Source organism: Dromiciops gliroides, chromosome 2, assembly GCF_019393635.1.
Source record: "Dromiciops gliroides isolate mDroGli1 chromosome 2, mDroGli1.pri, whole genome shotgun sequence".
In the NCBI taxonomy this organism is placed as follows: domain Eukaryota; kingdom Metazoa; phylum Chordata; class Mammalia; order Microbiotheria; family Microbiotheriidae; genus Dromiciops; species Dromiciops gliroides.
The window spans coordinates 471,285,273-471,298,641 of record NC_057862.1 but is presented as its reverse complement, the minus strand read 5'-3'; the positions used below and the strand labels follow the sequence as shown (position 1 = coordinate 471,298,641).

General features: G+C 45.7%; 1 protein-coding gene and 1 long non-coding RNA gene across 2 annotated transcripts; both read left to right on the top strand.

The window, feature by feature from the left end:
* The first annotated feature begins 9,399 nt into the window (after positions 1-9,399).
* LOC122740932 lies at positions 9,400-11,677 on the top strand. Its single transcript, XR_006354795.1, has 4 exons — positions 9,400-9,564; positions 9,843-10,007; positions 10,719-10,852; positions 11,298-11,677. It is a non-coding gene; the product is annotated as an uncharacterized LOC122740932 (long non-coding RNA).
* Positions 11,678-12,382: 705 nt separating this feature from the next.
* Positions 12,383-13,122, top strand: OST4 (oligosaccharyltransferase complex subunit 4, non-catalytic). The gene is made up of 3 exons (XM_043983828.1): positions 12,383-12,541; positions 12,682-12,817; positions 12,909-13,122. Exon 2 carries the CDS (start codon positions 12,683-12,685, stop codon positions 12,794-12,796), a length of 114 nt encoding a protein of 37 aa, XP_043839763.1. The 5' UTR covers positions 12,383-12,541; position 12,682; the 3' UTR covers positions 12,797-12,817; positions 12,909-13,122.
* The last annotated feature ends 247 nt before the right edge of the window (positions 13,123-13,369 follow it).

The window sequence follows — 13,369 nt, the reverse complement described above, 5'->3', positions numbered from 1 at the left end:
TCTGAGTGAGGGTGGCTGTGTGGGGCGGGCCCTGGCCTCCTGCCTCTCTCCCTCCCCTCCCCTCCCCCCAGTCTGGCTGGAGGTCCAGCCTACCCCCCCACCCCCCTTCCAGCAGCTCCACATCTGCTTCTTGTTAACGCCGGGAAGGAGGGAAAAAAGGGGGGGGAACAGAGAAATGTGGAGTTGCCGCCGGGCAGGGGGCCAGCCGCTCAGACAGGGCCATATGGAGCCAGGGCCAGAGCCGGGGCGGGAGAAACCTGGGGCCAGTCACTCAGATGGGGAGTCAGAGCAGCAGTGGCAGCAGCAGGAGCAAGAACTATTGACTCTGGAACACGGGCAGTTCGGGGTGGGGGGATACCTCAAAGAGGTGGGAAAGGGTCTTGAGAACATTTGTCTTGGCTAGGGAGAATGTGGAGAGAAGCAATAGGCTAACTAACCCCTATGGGTGACTTTGGTCACCTAGCCTCTCTTGGCCTCAGTACAATCGAATGTATTGATTTAAGTGCCTACTATGTGCAAGGCACCATGCTGCTAGGTGCCAGGGATAGAAAAATAAAATGAACAATGGTCACTATCATCAGAGAGTTTGTGTTTTAATTTGGGAACACATAAACACACATTTTATGTATACATATATGTGTGTGTATACGCATGCACACACACGTGTAATATATACATGTGTATATATGTATGTAATTTCAGTAAGGGGGGAAAGAACTAACAATTAAGGGTATAAGGAAAGACTTCTCAAAGGAGGTGCCGTAGGAGATGAGTTTTAAAGGAAGCCAAAGATTCTACTAGAGAGGCTGGAATGTGCTGGTAAATGTTTAACCACCAGCTCTCAAAAATGCACCACACATTTTTACATTTAATCTGCATTATTCACCTTTTCTCTATCACTTTCTTATTTCTATACTATCAACAAAACAATCAAGCCCTAAAATGTAGCAATTTCTGATTAAATGCTCACACTGACAATTTAACAACCAGCTCTCAAAAGCCAGTTTGAGCTGTTTCTACCCCTGAGAAGTGAGGAGAGTGCACAACTAGGGATGCTGGATGATTGAACAAGGAATAAGGCCAGTTTTCTAATTCATAAATGGGAAAGGGTTAGAGGCTGGACTAAAATTATCTCCAAGGTCCCCTTCAATTTTTAAGATTCTATATGTTTCTAGGAAACAGAAGGCAGAGGACAGTCCAGAGGAGAAGATGGTTTGGGGTGGAAAGATGATTGGATTTGGATCAAGTTTGAGATGATGGTCCACATAAAATTGTCCAACAGGAAGTCGGAGGTGTGTAAATGAACCTTGAGAGACAAGGTGGATGAAGTGGGATCTCCCACTTAAAGGTTATATAGGTTGGGAGAAGATGATACCAAACATCTCAGAATATCTTGGAATACCTTCACAGTAGGCAGTGGAACACCTACCTGTACAGTAGGATTTTGAATATCCTCACCGTAGGTTATGGGATGCCCTATAGATTGGACTGTGGGATATCATCAGAGTAGGTTTGTCAGACTCTCCCTGAAGGTCGAGGACACCCTTACAGTAGGATGAGGAACAGGCATCCTTATAAGAGGCAGAGAGTGTGAGGAATAAATTTCAGGTAGGAGGGCATTGGGGGCATCTGGTGGTGGACATGAGCATTGAGGGAGATAATATGCAAACCAGATGGGAGTTTGGAAGAAGTGCCTGGTAGCCTTACCTGAAACCCTTTGAGAGTCAAGGAGGACAAGAAAGACAGAAGGTCTGGTTGAAAGGTTCTAGTGGCAGTTGGTCAGATGGGGGAAGGGAAAGGAGAGTGCTGAGGTTCCAATGGCAGTTGACGGAGGAGGGGTGCCTGAGCTACATGAAGTGGGGAGGGGGTGTGATGAGAGTAGTAAAGGGTTCTCTTCTTTTTGTATTTATAGGTTTGGGGTCTGCAATAGTCAAGGGCCCACATCAGAACACAAAGCACTACTAGAGTTTTCTCAGTTTTCTCAACTAAATTAAATAAATGTGGTGTCATTAAAAGTATTTTTCTCTTATATCTTATTCAGAGGCAACATTAAAAAAAAAGATTTTTATTAATAAGTGTACCATTTACCAAAAAAATCACCAAGAAGCTTACAAAGAGATCATAGGATGAATATCTAATCGAACCCTTAGCCAAATTTAACCACTTATATCTTGATCAAATAGAAAACTAACTCAAATGAAATTATTATACCATATAATTTAACAGAATAAGCTCTTAACAAAAATGCAGTAGCTAAAATCTCCTGATTTTGTATACGTACTTCTTTTGGTTTTGTTGAAATATCCACATATTTAAAAGTGGACATGAGGCAGCTAGGTGACAAAGGGGATAGAGCTTGGGGCCTGGAGTTCATATCGGCCACAGACGCTAGCTGTGTGGCCCTGGGCAAGTCACTTAACTCTGTTTACCTCTGTTTCCTCAACTGTAAAAGGAGCTGGAGAAGGACATAGTAAACACCCCAGGGGGCAGCTAGGTGGTACAGTAGATAAAGCACCAGCCCTGGATTCAGGAGGACCTGAGTTCAAACCCAGCCTCAGACACTTGACACTAGCTGTGTGACCCTGGGCAAGTCACTTAACCCTCATTGCCCCCTAAAAACAAACAAAAAACACTCCAGTATCTTTGCCAAAAAAACTCCAAATGAGGTCACAAAGAGTTGGACATAATTGAACAATAAAAGTAGAAAAGAGTACCTTGGGAACTAGAGGATTCCCTCTTTTTGGAGGTCTCCAAGCAGAGATCACTTGTTGGATATATTATAATGGGGATTCCCTTTTGAGTATGGATTAGACCAGCCAACTGCTTGAGGTTCCAACTATAAAATTCTGAGATACATATAGGATGTCCCATAAATGCAGTCCTAAACTTTAATAACCTCAGATATATGAATGCTAAAAACTTACCAAAACATCTGCATTTGAAAGGTTAATCATATACATTTTAAAAATATTGATGCTTTTTATTAAAAATGCAATGTAATCAGCATCTTTTGCTACACATTACTTTAGCACATTTCTGAACTTTGTAAATCTTTCATCAGTTGCTGCTTGGTGACAGAAAGGATTCCTAGGCTTAAGGTGATCCAAGGAGTGCAGTTTTGATATGACTCCACAAGGAAAAGAATAATGGAGACTGAGGTGGCCATATACCAAATCCCCTGGTCTGAGAAAGTGTCATCCAAAAATTATTGCACATACCATACAATGCATAATAATCAGGTGCCCATCTTGTTCAAATTAAAATTTTATTATTTAAAATGTACAAAACTAAGTTCAAGGTAAATTTAAACAATTAAGCTTTCAAATGATTTTGTTTTTGTTTTTGTGGGGCAATGAGGGTTAAGTGACTTGCCCAGGGTCACACAGCTAGTGTCAAGTGTCTGAGGCTGGATTTGAACTCAAGTCCTCCTGAATCCAAGGCCAGTGCTTTATCCACTGTGCTACCTAGCCACCCCCTTTCAAATGATTTTTTTTTTTTTAGTGAGGCAGTTGGGGTTAAGTGACTTGCTCAGGGTCACACAGCTAGTAAGTGTTAAGTGTCTGAGGCTGGATGTGAACTCAGGTCCTCCTGACTCCAGGGCAGGTGCTCTATCCACTGCGCCACCTAGCTGCCCCTCAAATGATTAAAAAAAAAAGGTTCACAGCGTTTCTATTTGTGAAGTCATTAAAGCTTAAAAGTACACTAAGACTTTTGGAAACACCACTGTGTGTGTAGGGAGGTGAGGAGGTTGGAGTTACCATGCATGCTGTTTTGATTCTCCTGTCTTCACTTTGCACGTGGGAGGGATGTAGTGTCAGTGGGTAATCCAGGCCATACTAATTGGCACTTATAGATTTCCCAGGGCAGCCAGTAGAAAATAGACATGAGAGAATTTTATGGTGAACTGTTCTTTTTTCAGAAGCCTATGGTAATATAGAAAAAAAAGATACACAATTTGAATAAGACTCAGCAGGACAATGCCAGCCCAGGTGGCAATCCAGCTTGGGTGGGATTTCATAGCAAGACTCTTCATGCAGTAGGGGCCACATTCTTTCTTCCCATTCCTTTCAACTCTCTCTCCTCTTTCCCCACATGCAGCATGTAGTACAAGTGTCAGGGCAAATAATAACAACATAGTAATAATTATATCCTCCACTGAAGTATTACCTGATTAATATTTATTTGTGATATGGCGGTGCTCCTGTGTTATCTCATTGACTTGGCTCTTTCCTTCGACAATTCAGATCACCTCCTGCTTCCATACACCATTCCAAGGCCCTCTGGCCTATGGGGCTTGTCCGAGTCTTTCCATAATTCATCAAAAGGAGTCCACTCAACATGCTTTCTCTTGACATCTTGAGGAAACTAGGGAGAACATGGGCTGTCCATCACTCTCCCTCTCTCTTACTATATAACTAGCCCATCTTTATTTATTTATTTATTTATTTTTGTGGGGCAACGAGGGTTAAGTGACTTGCCCAGGGTCACACAGCTATTAAGTGTCAAGTGTCTGAGACCAACTTTGAACTCAGGTCCTCCTGAATCCAGGGCCCATGCTCTATCCACTTCGACAACTAGCTGCCCCCAGCCCATCTTTGTTGTTCACATATTTCTTTGATAACATTTATTGTGCTACTTGGGGGAATTCTTTGTAAAGTGTCAAAGCCTGCTTGTACCCACCATATACTTCTATTGCCTTTTGAGTAATCTTGAGGGACTGAGGTGTCCTCACATCATTACAACAGAAGAATATAATTGTGTTGTTTTTTTTAATTTTTTTTTTTTAGTGAGGCAGTTGGGGTTAAGTGACTTGCCCAGGGTCACACAGCTAGTCAGTGTTAAGTGTCTGAGGCCAGATTTGAACTCAGGTACTCCTGACTCCAGGGCCGGTGCTCTATTCACTGCACCACCTAGCCGCCCCTATAATTGGTTTTTAAAAGATGGACTCTTATTTCAGGGAGAAGCTTCTAACCTAGGTCCTTTGAGTCTTTTTTTTTCCCATAAAAGTATTTTATTATTTTCCAGTTACATGTAGAGATAGTTTGCAACATTTGTTTTTATAAAATTTCTAGTTTCAATTTTTTTTCCTTCCTCCCTCCCCTCCCTTCCTAGGTCCTTTGATTCTAACCCTAAGGCTCTTTCCACTATACCCTGCTGTCTCTTAGCAATGATGTGTGCATTTTTAAATTTATTTTTATTTTATTTATTTAAATTTTTTTACAATTAACATGTAAAGATATTTTTTGAGTTCCAAATTTTTCTCCCACCCTGCCTTCCTTCCCCCCTCCCAAAGCCAGCAAGCAATCTGATATAGGTTATACATCATAATCACATTAGACATATTTCCAAATTAGTCATGTTGTAAGAGAAGAATCAGAACAAAAGGAAGAAAATGAAAAAAAGAATAAACAACAGTGACAACAAAAGCAACAAAAGTGAAAACAGTATGCTTCAATCTGCATTCAGACTCCATAATTCTTTTTCTGAACGTGGAGAGCATTTTCCATCATGAGTCTTTTGGCATTGTCTTAGATCATTGTATTGCTGAGAAGAGTTAAGTCTATCGAAGTTGATCATCACACAATGTTGTTGATACTGTGTACAATGTTCTCTTGGTTCTGCTCATCTCACTCAGCATCAGTTCATGTATGTCTTTCCAGGTTTTTCTGAAATCCACCTGCTTATCATTTCTTACAGCACAACAGTATTCCATTACATTCATATACCACAGCTTGTTTAGCCATTCCCCAATTTATGGGCAACCCCTCAATTTCTAATTCTTTGCCACCATGAAAAGAGCAGCTATAAATATTTTTGTACATAAGGGTCCTTTTCCCTTTTTTATGATCTCTTTGGGATATAGACATAGTATTAGTGTTGCTGAGTCAAAGGGTATGCACAATTTTATAGCCTTTTGGGCATGGTTCCAAGTTGCTCTCCAGAATGGTTGGATCAGTTCACAGCTCTACCAATTGTAATACCAAGTATTACAATTTTCCCACATCTTCTCCAACATTTATCATTTCCCTTTTTTATTTCATATTAGCCAATTGGATAGGTGTAAGGTGGTACTTCAGAGTAGTTTTAATTTGCATTTCTCTAATCAGTAGTGATTGAGAAAATTTTTTTTTCATCTGGTTGTAGATAGCTTTAATTTCTTTGATGTATGCTTTATTGTAACCTGTCTGCCTTCTTCTCCCATCCCTCCCCACAAGAAAACCATAAATGCCATGTGAACAGGAATCTGTCTTATTTAAACTGTGTCCCTCTTCTCAGGCTAGTCCTTCAAAAGTTATCAGGCAGGGGCGGCTAGGTGGCACAGTGGATAAAGCACCGGCCCTGGAGTCAGGAGTACCTGAGTTCAAATCCGGCCTCAGACACTTAACACTTGCTAGCTGTGTGACCCTGGGCAAGTCACTTAACCCCAATTGCCTCACTAAAAAAAAAAAAAAATTATTCTTTCAATTAACAGAAATCTATTGTCTTTCCTTCCCATCCATCCCTCTCCCACCCCAAATTTGAGTAAAAAGAAAAACAAATTCCTCCTAACAACTATGCAAACAAATTCCCTCAATGGCTGTGTTAAAAATATATGCATAGGGGGCAGCTGGGTGGTGCAGTGGATAGAGCACTGGCCCTGGATTCAGGAGTACCTGAGTTCAAATCTTAAAAATTTGTCATTTTTATAATATTGATATTATAGTATAAATTGTTCTAGTTCTATTCCCTGTTCTGCATCAGTTCATACAAAAATTTCCATGTTGTTTTGACATTATCTTGTTCATTTCTTATAGCACAACAATATTCTATTACCTTGATAAACCACAATTTGTTCAGCCATTACCCAATTGATGGGAACTCCTTAGTTTCCAGTTTTTTGCCACCACAAAAAGAGCTTCTATAAGTATTCTTGCCCATTAACTTTAAGTGAGTTAATCAGCAAAGTCAATCCAATCAATCTTAATATAATCCCCTTAAGCAGGGGCCTCTGGGTATCCCCAAACCCATTATTTTCTCACACAACTTTGTTTCTTCTCTTTGAGTTATGGATCTAGCAGTGTTATAGCTGGGTCAAAAGGTGTTATGCACTGTTCATGAGTGACCCTGGCAAGTCATTTACCCTCAAAGTGCCTCAGTTTCCTCATTTGTAAAATGGGTATAATAATAGCACTTCTCTTCCAGGGTTATTTTGAGGATCAAATGAGAAATGAGTGCTTAGCACAATAAATGTTAGCTTCTTATTCCATCAACTAGGCTGTAGGAAAATCAATTGACCAAGGGTCTCCAGATCAATCCCTTCTCCAAACTAAATAAGTACTGTATTTGTTTTTTACTTATGAGGAAGCTAAAACCCCACAAAGTGAAGCAACTTGCTCAAGGTTCCACAGTGAGATAAGTGGCAACATGGGCATTCACACGGAGAAAATGCTGGATTTGTAGTTAGACTCAGGTATGAATCCTAGCTCTGTTACTTATTACCTGTGTGACCTTGAATAAGGAACACCCTCTTTGTACTTACTTCTCCACCTGTAAAATCAAGACACTGAACTAAAGGTAGTTGGCCCCTTCCACATGTGAGGACAAGGGCCTGGTCTCCTCCCCTAATATCTCCCAACACTGCTTAAGTCAGGCCTTTCCCCTCAAAGTACTAGACAGGAGTGAGAAGACTTGAGTTAGAATTCTGGCTTTTGCTGCTGCGACAAGTCTCTGTTCCTCTTTGTTCCTTTGTTTCCTGCTGTATGCTTTCGCCATCCCTAGTCCATAAGCCTTGGTAGTCCTAACTACACTTTTTTGAAAACAATTTTTCATTTGAAATTTTCCTGTAGCAATCTCCTGTAACATTTTCCCCTTACTGGGGCTTGTGGGTCTCTTTCCTAAGTGTTATACTGATCCCTATGCCTTCTTTAGTCACAGATTCTATACTGGTATACAATGGCTCATAATCATACCCCCCCCCCATACAAATTTCCAGCTCCTTTCACTATCTCTCACCCCTGCTCCTCTAGCTCTCAGCTGTGGACCCTTCTGCCTTGGATGCCATATCTGATTTGTTTCCCTGGAGGCTAGGTCAGACAATCCAGACTAATACCATATAGAGGGCCGTTTTCCCTTTGGCTATTATAGGGTTCTTCCCTTCACCCTACCTTGTCCCTTCTTTCAGACATTTGTGGGAAGGGAAGATTATTGTCTTTGAGTATTGTCATGTGAAAGAGGGGTTAGATTTACTTTGTTTAGCCCTAGAGAGCATAAGTAGGAGCAAAGAAAGGGTGAAAGTTGCAAAGAAAACAATATAGGCACTTTCTACAGCTATACAAAACTGGTAGAGTTGGTGGGACCCCTATCATTGCAGGTTTTCCCATGAAGTTTGGATAACCACTTGAGGATCTATTATGAAGGAAATTCTTCCAAAAGTTTGGATTGGACTTGATGGCTGTTGAAGTCTCTTCAAACCAGGAACTTCTGTGATTCTATGGGACGGCTTTCCACATAGGAGACACTTAATACACTGAAATGGATGAGAGTGTACCTGGGAAAATGCTCCAATGACCCTGGAGGTCAGTGTGTTGTACTCTAGCCCTGGGAATCTGAAGCAGTTCCAAGAAGCTTGATTTGGGCTTGATTCTCAGCTTCCATCCAGGATCAGTCTAGGGATTTGAGTCCACAGAGTGGTTAGATAAAGAGAATTAGCTCATTGAAAAGTGGATCCCATGCTCTCTGTGGCCCTCTAATCGCTCCAGAGGATCTGAATTAGACATGACAAGACGTTTGAAGGTTCTTTCAATTCCTGTAGGTGGGCTCTTCCAGGAAGAAAATTCATCTGGAAAGGAATCCTTTTTTCCCCCCCTGAGAGATGGGTCAAGGTGGGATATGCTTGACACTCAGTGTGGGGCTTCTGGTTGTGGGATGGGGTGAAGAGAGGAAAAGAAAAGAGATACTGAAACGTCTGAAAAGAATTGGGGGAGAGCCAAGATTTACGAAGCGATGGTACAACTATAGAAGTAAAGGTTGATGACTGGGCCCGAGAAGTCTTGGGCTGTTGTTGGGGAGAGAGGAGGTCGTATCTTTGTGGGGGAAGAGAAGAGCAGTAATTATTTGTTGGAGAGAGCTGAGAGAATACCAAAGTGTGCCAGTACAGCTTGATATAGAAGCCACCAGTGTGTCCCTCGCTGCCTACCCCTGCCCCACCCCAGTTGTTCCAAACTCAGGGCAGCTCCCGTAGTTTTCTTTGGCTCTTCTAAGCCCTGCTCCTCCCCCTTCCGCCCCTCCCCACCACAAAGCAACTGGCTTCCATTACCCCTGACAGCTCAAGAGCAGCAGCCCAGCCCACTCCCACCCTCCCTCTCCTGACTGGCTCCCTGCCGTTCCCTTTTATGGATAGAAAGAGAGAAGAGATGGAAGGGAGAGAGGGCTGAGTGGGCAGCGAAGGGCCGAGAGTGCTTCAAGTAGCCCGTTCCCTATTTCATGACCTCCCTAGCCTCAGAGACACTCAAGACAATGCTCATTTCCTCTGAGTTCAGGTTTCAGCCCCTCCCCTTACCGGGAACCCCGGACTCTTCTTTCGAGGTTTGGCCCTCCCCCTCCCCACATCTGGGGGTGGTGGTGGTGATTTCCCATTTGACCCACTTGACCAAAGTGCCAAGATTTGAAGTTTGGATTCCGGGAGGATGGCCCGCCCGCCCCCAAACCCTATCTCTCAGGGGAAGGATGGGGGGAGGCGGGGAGGTTATCTGATCCCCTTTTCTTTGAACCCTTTCCCAGTCAGGGCAGACATTGGGCAAATTTCAGACACTTCCCCGCCCCCGCCTGCGCCCCCCACCCCCGGGTTTTCTTCTTTTTTTTAGGGTCAGAGGACAAAAGGTTTGGGCTGGCGGGAGGGAAGACCTTTTTTTTCCCATTGAAATCTCAGCCTCAACTCCCAGCTCTGACCCCGAATACCCCGACGCTTACTCTTCTGCCCCTGGGAAGAACGGTCTCGAACCCAGCACCTAGAGGACTGCAGCGGCTGAGTAGGGCGGCTTGGCAAAGCCCGAGAGGAAACACCTGGCGGGAAGCGGGCTGGGGGTGGGGGCGGGGCGCCGGCCCAGGGGGCCCCAACAGGAAAGGGGGGGCGCTGGGTGGGGAGGGCACCGAGGTCAAGCTAAGCCACTTCCCCGAGCTCGGGTCGCATTCTCTGGCCAACCCCGATATCGGCTCCTCAGTGCCGGGAAGAGTCTTCCCCGGACTGCCCATCCTCTTGACCTTTGCCACTAGGGCCCTAGTCAGCTGTATCCAGCTGTGCTGAGTCAAGCTCGGCTAATTGAACTGCCTCGGGGCTGAAGGCGGGAAGCTGGCAGGGCTGGGACGGGTGCGTGCCTCCGTATGTGTAGGACGCTGGGCTTAGTTTGGGGATGGGGCGTCTGTAGCTGGAAGAGGCTGGCCTCAGAGGGACTGTCAGTGTGTCTATTTGTGAGTGTAAATGGATGGATTCATTCAGAAGGTGTGTTGGGATGTATATATAGGAAGCTGGTCTCTGAGAGCAGTGTGTGTCATTGTGATGGTTGGTAACAGTCAAATCGAGTTATAACACGGTGAGTTTTTCCGTGAATGTATTCTCACATCACCAAGCTGTTATGGCATGGGCTGATTTCTCCTGGTTTCAACATTTCTATCTTATTTGCACAGGCACTGTACACCAAAACAGTGTATGTGCTCATTGCTATTGTCATGAAAAACTTTAGGATTCAGGACCCTGGCTAAGCTGCCATTTTTCTCCAATGAAATGAATGAAAATCTGCTGAAAGGGATCTTAGAGACCATTTAATCCAAGCTATACCTGATCAAGAACCAATATGTGGTTAATCAGCCCTCACTGGTAAGAACCCCTCTCCCTAACTGCTTCCCAGCCCCATTCCTGAATTTCCCCAGGCAGCCCATCTGAATTACTTTGGGTCAACTAGAATGTTAGGAAGTTTTTCCTTGCATCATCTGTTTGTTCTCTTGAAACTTCCTCTCATTTTGATTTAAGAATAATGAACTCTCCTGGTGAATCAGCTATGTTGCCCCAAATCCAGGTTTATGTTAAGTGGCCATGTGTGTATTGGGTTAATAATAAGGGAACCTTAGGTAGGGGCACCTTGGTGGTGTAGTGGATAGAGCACCGGCCCTGGATTCAGGATTGCCTGAGTTCAAATCCAGCCTTAGACACTTGACATTTACTATCACGTGACCCTGGGCAAGTCACTTAATCCCAATTGCCTCACCAAAATAATAATTATAATAATAATGGAACCTTTCATCTTTTTCCTCTGGTATGGCAGAAAGCATCCTGGATTTAGAGACATCACCTGGATTTGAGTCCTAGCTCAAACATTGTGAACACCCACATGACCAGATCAGCCCAGATCAGCCAGATCAGCCCAGAAAACTTCTATAGCTCTCAAGTGAATACTAAATAATGACCTTACCCCCTAAATGCCTTAGCCAAGACCCTCTAGGAGCCAACCTCCTTTGTGAAATAGAAATAAATAATACTGGCATTACCTTATTCACAAAGTGTTTTTGTAAACCTTGGTCCTCTCTTCCTTGCCCTTCCCCCCATATCAGCTGTACATTTTAGCTTAAATGACCGGCTGTTCCCTATACATGACATTACATCTCTGGCCTCTGTGACTCTGCACAGGCTGGCACCCCCCCCTTTTCCTCCACCGCTTGGAGTCCTTAGCTTCCTTCTTGTGAGGTCTTCCTTTACCTTACTATTTGTGGCTCTTCTCTCCTCTTCCATTACTGGCTATGTATTTTGTATTTCCTTATCTGTGTATCTGCTCCCCATAAGAATGTAAGCTCCTTGAAGGCAAAAATGGCTCCCTTTTCGGCATCTCCGGAGCTTAGCCCTGTACGTGGACCCCAGCAGGGAGCTTAACAAACATTTATGATTGAATTGGACGTAGAAGTCAGTTTGGAAAAGCTGTCCCGTGTGCAGGAATTTGGGCTCTGAAAAGATGTGTTTATAGGAGGTTAGTAAGGGGAAAGTGTGCCTATGAAAGCCTTCTGAAGGGAGGTGTACGTGTTCAGGAGCCTGGTGTGTGTGTGTGTGTGTGTGTGTGTCGTGGGCAGGCTCGGGGAGGGGGGAGGGTGCGGTGGTTGTGAGCAGAAAGCCGGGATATGGGGCAATATGCTAGAGCAGGAGGAAGGGCCAGGGATAGTGCTTGGCAGGGGGGGAAAGGGGGCGAGAGTGGGTGAGATGCCAGCTCCCCGAGCCACACAACCGGTCCGTGTGGCCTGGAAAGTCGAAGCACTGGCTCCCTCTGTAGGTCTGGCGGCTCGGGGCAGAGGGGTGGCGCATGCGCACAAACCCCGACGAAGCGTTCTGTTCCTGGCCCGCCCAACTGCGCCCAAGGGAGCATACGAGGCGGCGGGGCGAAGGACTAGAGTGGCCATTTCCTCCGCTCGCCACGCGCGGCCAGCCACGTTTCCTTTGGAGTGCGCAGACTCCTCGTAGTTCCGGTCCGGCGCCGCAAAGCTGCTCCCTTTCTGCAAGTACTGTGGGAACGCCGAGAAACAAGTGAGAGAGAGAGAGAGAGGCTGGGGCGGCGGCGGGTTCACTGTGCGGGGCGGCGGGGCGGAGGCGCGGGCGGCCCGGCCCAGCGGGCCTGTCCGTTGGCGGTGGCTGAGCCCGGCCCGCCGGCTCTGCTCTGTCCCTAGGATGATCACGGACGTGCAGCTGGCCATCTTCGCCAACATGCTGGGCGTGTCGCTCTTCCTGCTCGTGGTCCTCTATCACTACGTGGCGGTCAATAACCCCAAGAAGCAGGAGTGAGGCGGCGCGGCCCCGCTGCAGGTAATGCCCTCCTGCCCTCGGAGCTGGCGGCGGAGGAAGCCCGCTCGGGCCGGCCCTGGCTTCACCTGCGCCCTCCCCTTGTGTCTCCCAGATGGCTCTGTGCTCTGGAGGGAGCGTTTTCGTGCTCGTCTCTCCTGCCTGCTCAGCGCTGAGGATGCCACAAGCCTGAGCCCAGGAAGGGCCCTCGAGGGACGAAGAGACGCTAGCCACCAGGACCAAAAGCCAGAAGAGGATGGGAAGCAGCTGCTCCAAGGCTGAGGGGTTTGGGCCTCTATTAAACATCCCCCTCCTCTTTTGAGGCTAAACTGGCGTTTGTTAAGAGGCAGAGATTGCTTACTGGGAGATGGGAGTGGGGAAGAGCTGGAATGGTTTCTGTGCACGGTGGGTAAGGAGCCACCCATCACCCGGTGTGGGTCTTCAGGTTGGCCGTGAAGAAAAGGCCGTCCAGGAATTGGGTGAGGGAGAAGTCTTTGGAGACGGACGTCCCTCTGGCTGCCTCCCACAGGAAGGGGGCCGCAGCAGCAACATTCTCTCCTCTTTTCCAGGGTCCCC

Coding starts and splice junctions, on each gene's coding strand:
- OST4 (XM_043983828.1), top strand. CDS start 12,683: ATGATCACGGACGTGCAGCTGGCCATCTTCGCCAACATGCTGGGCGTG.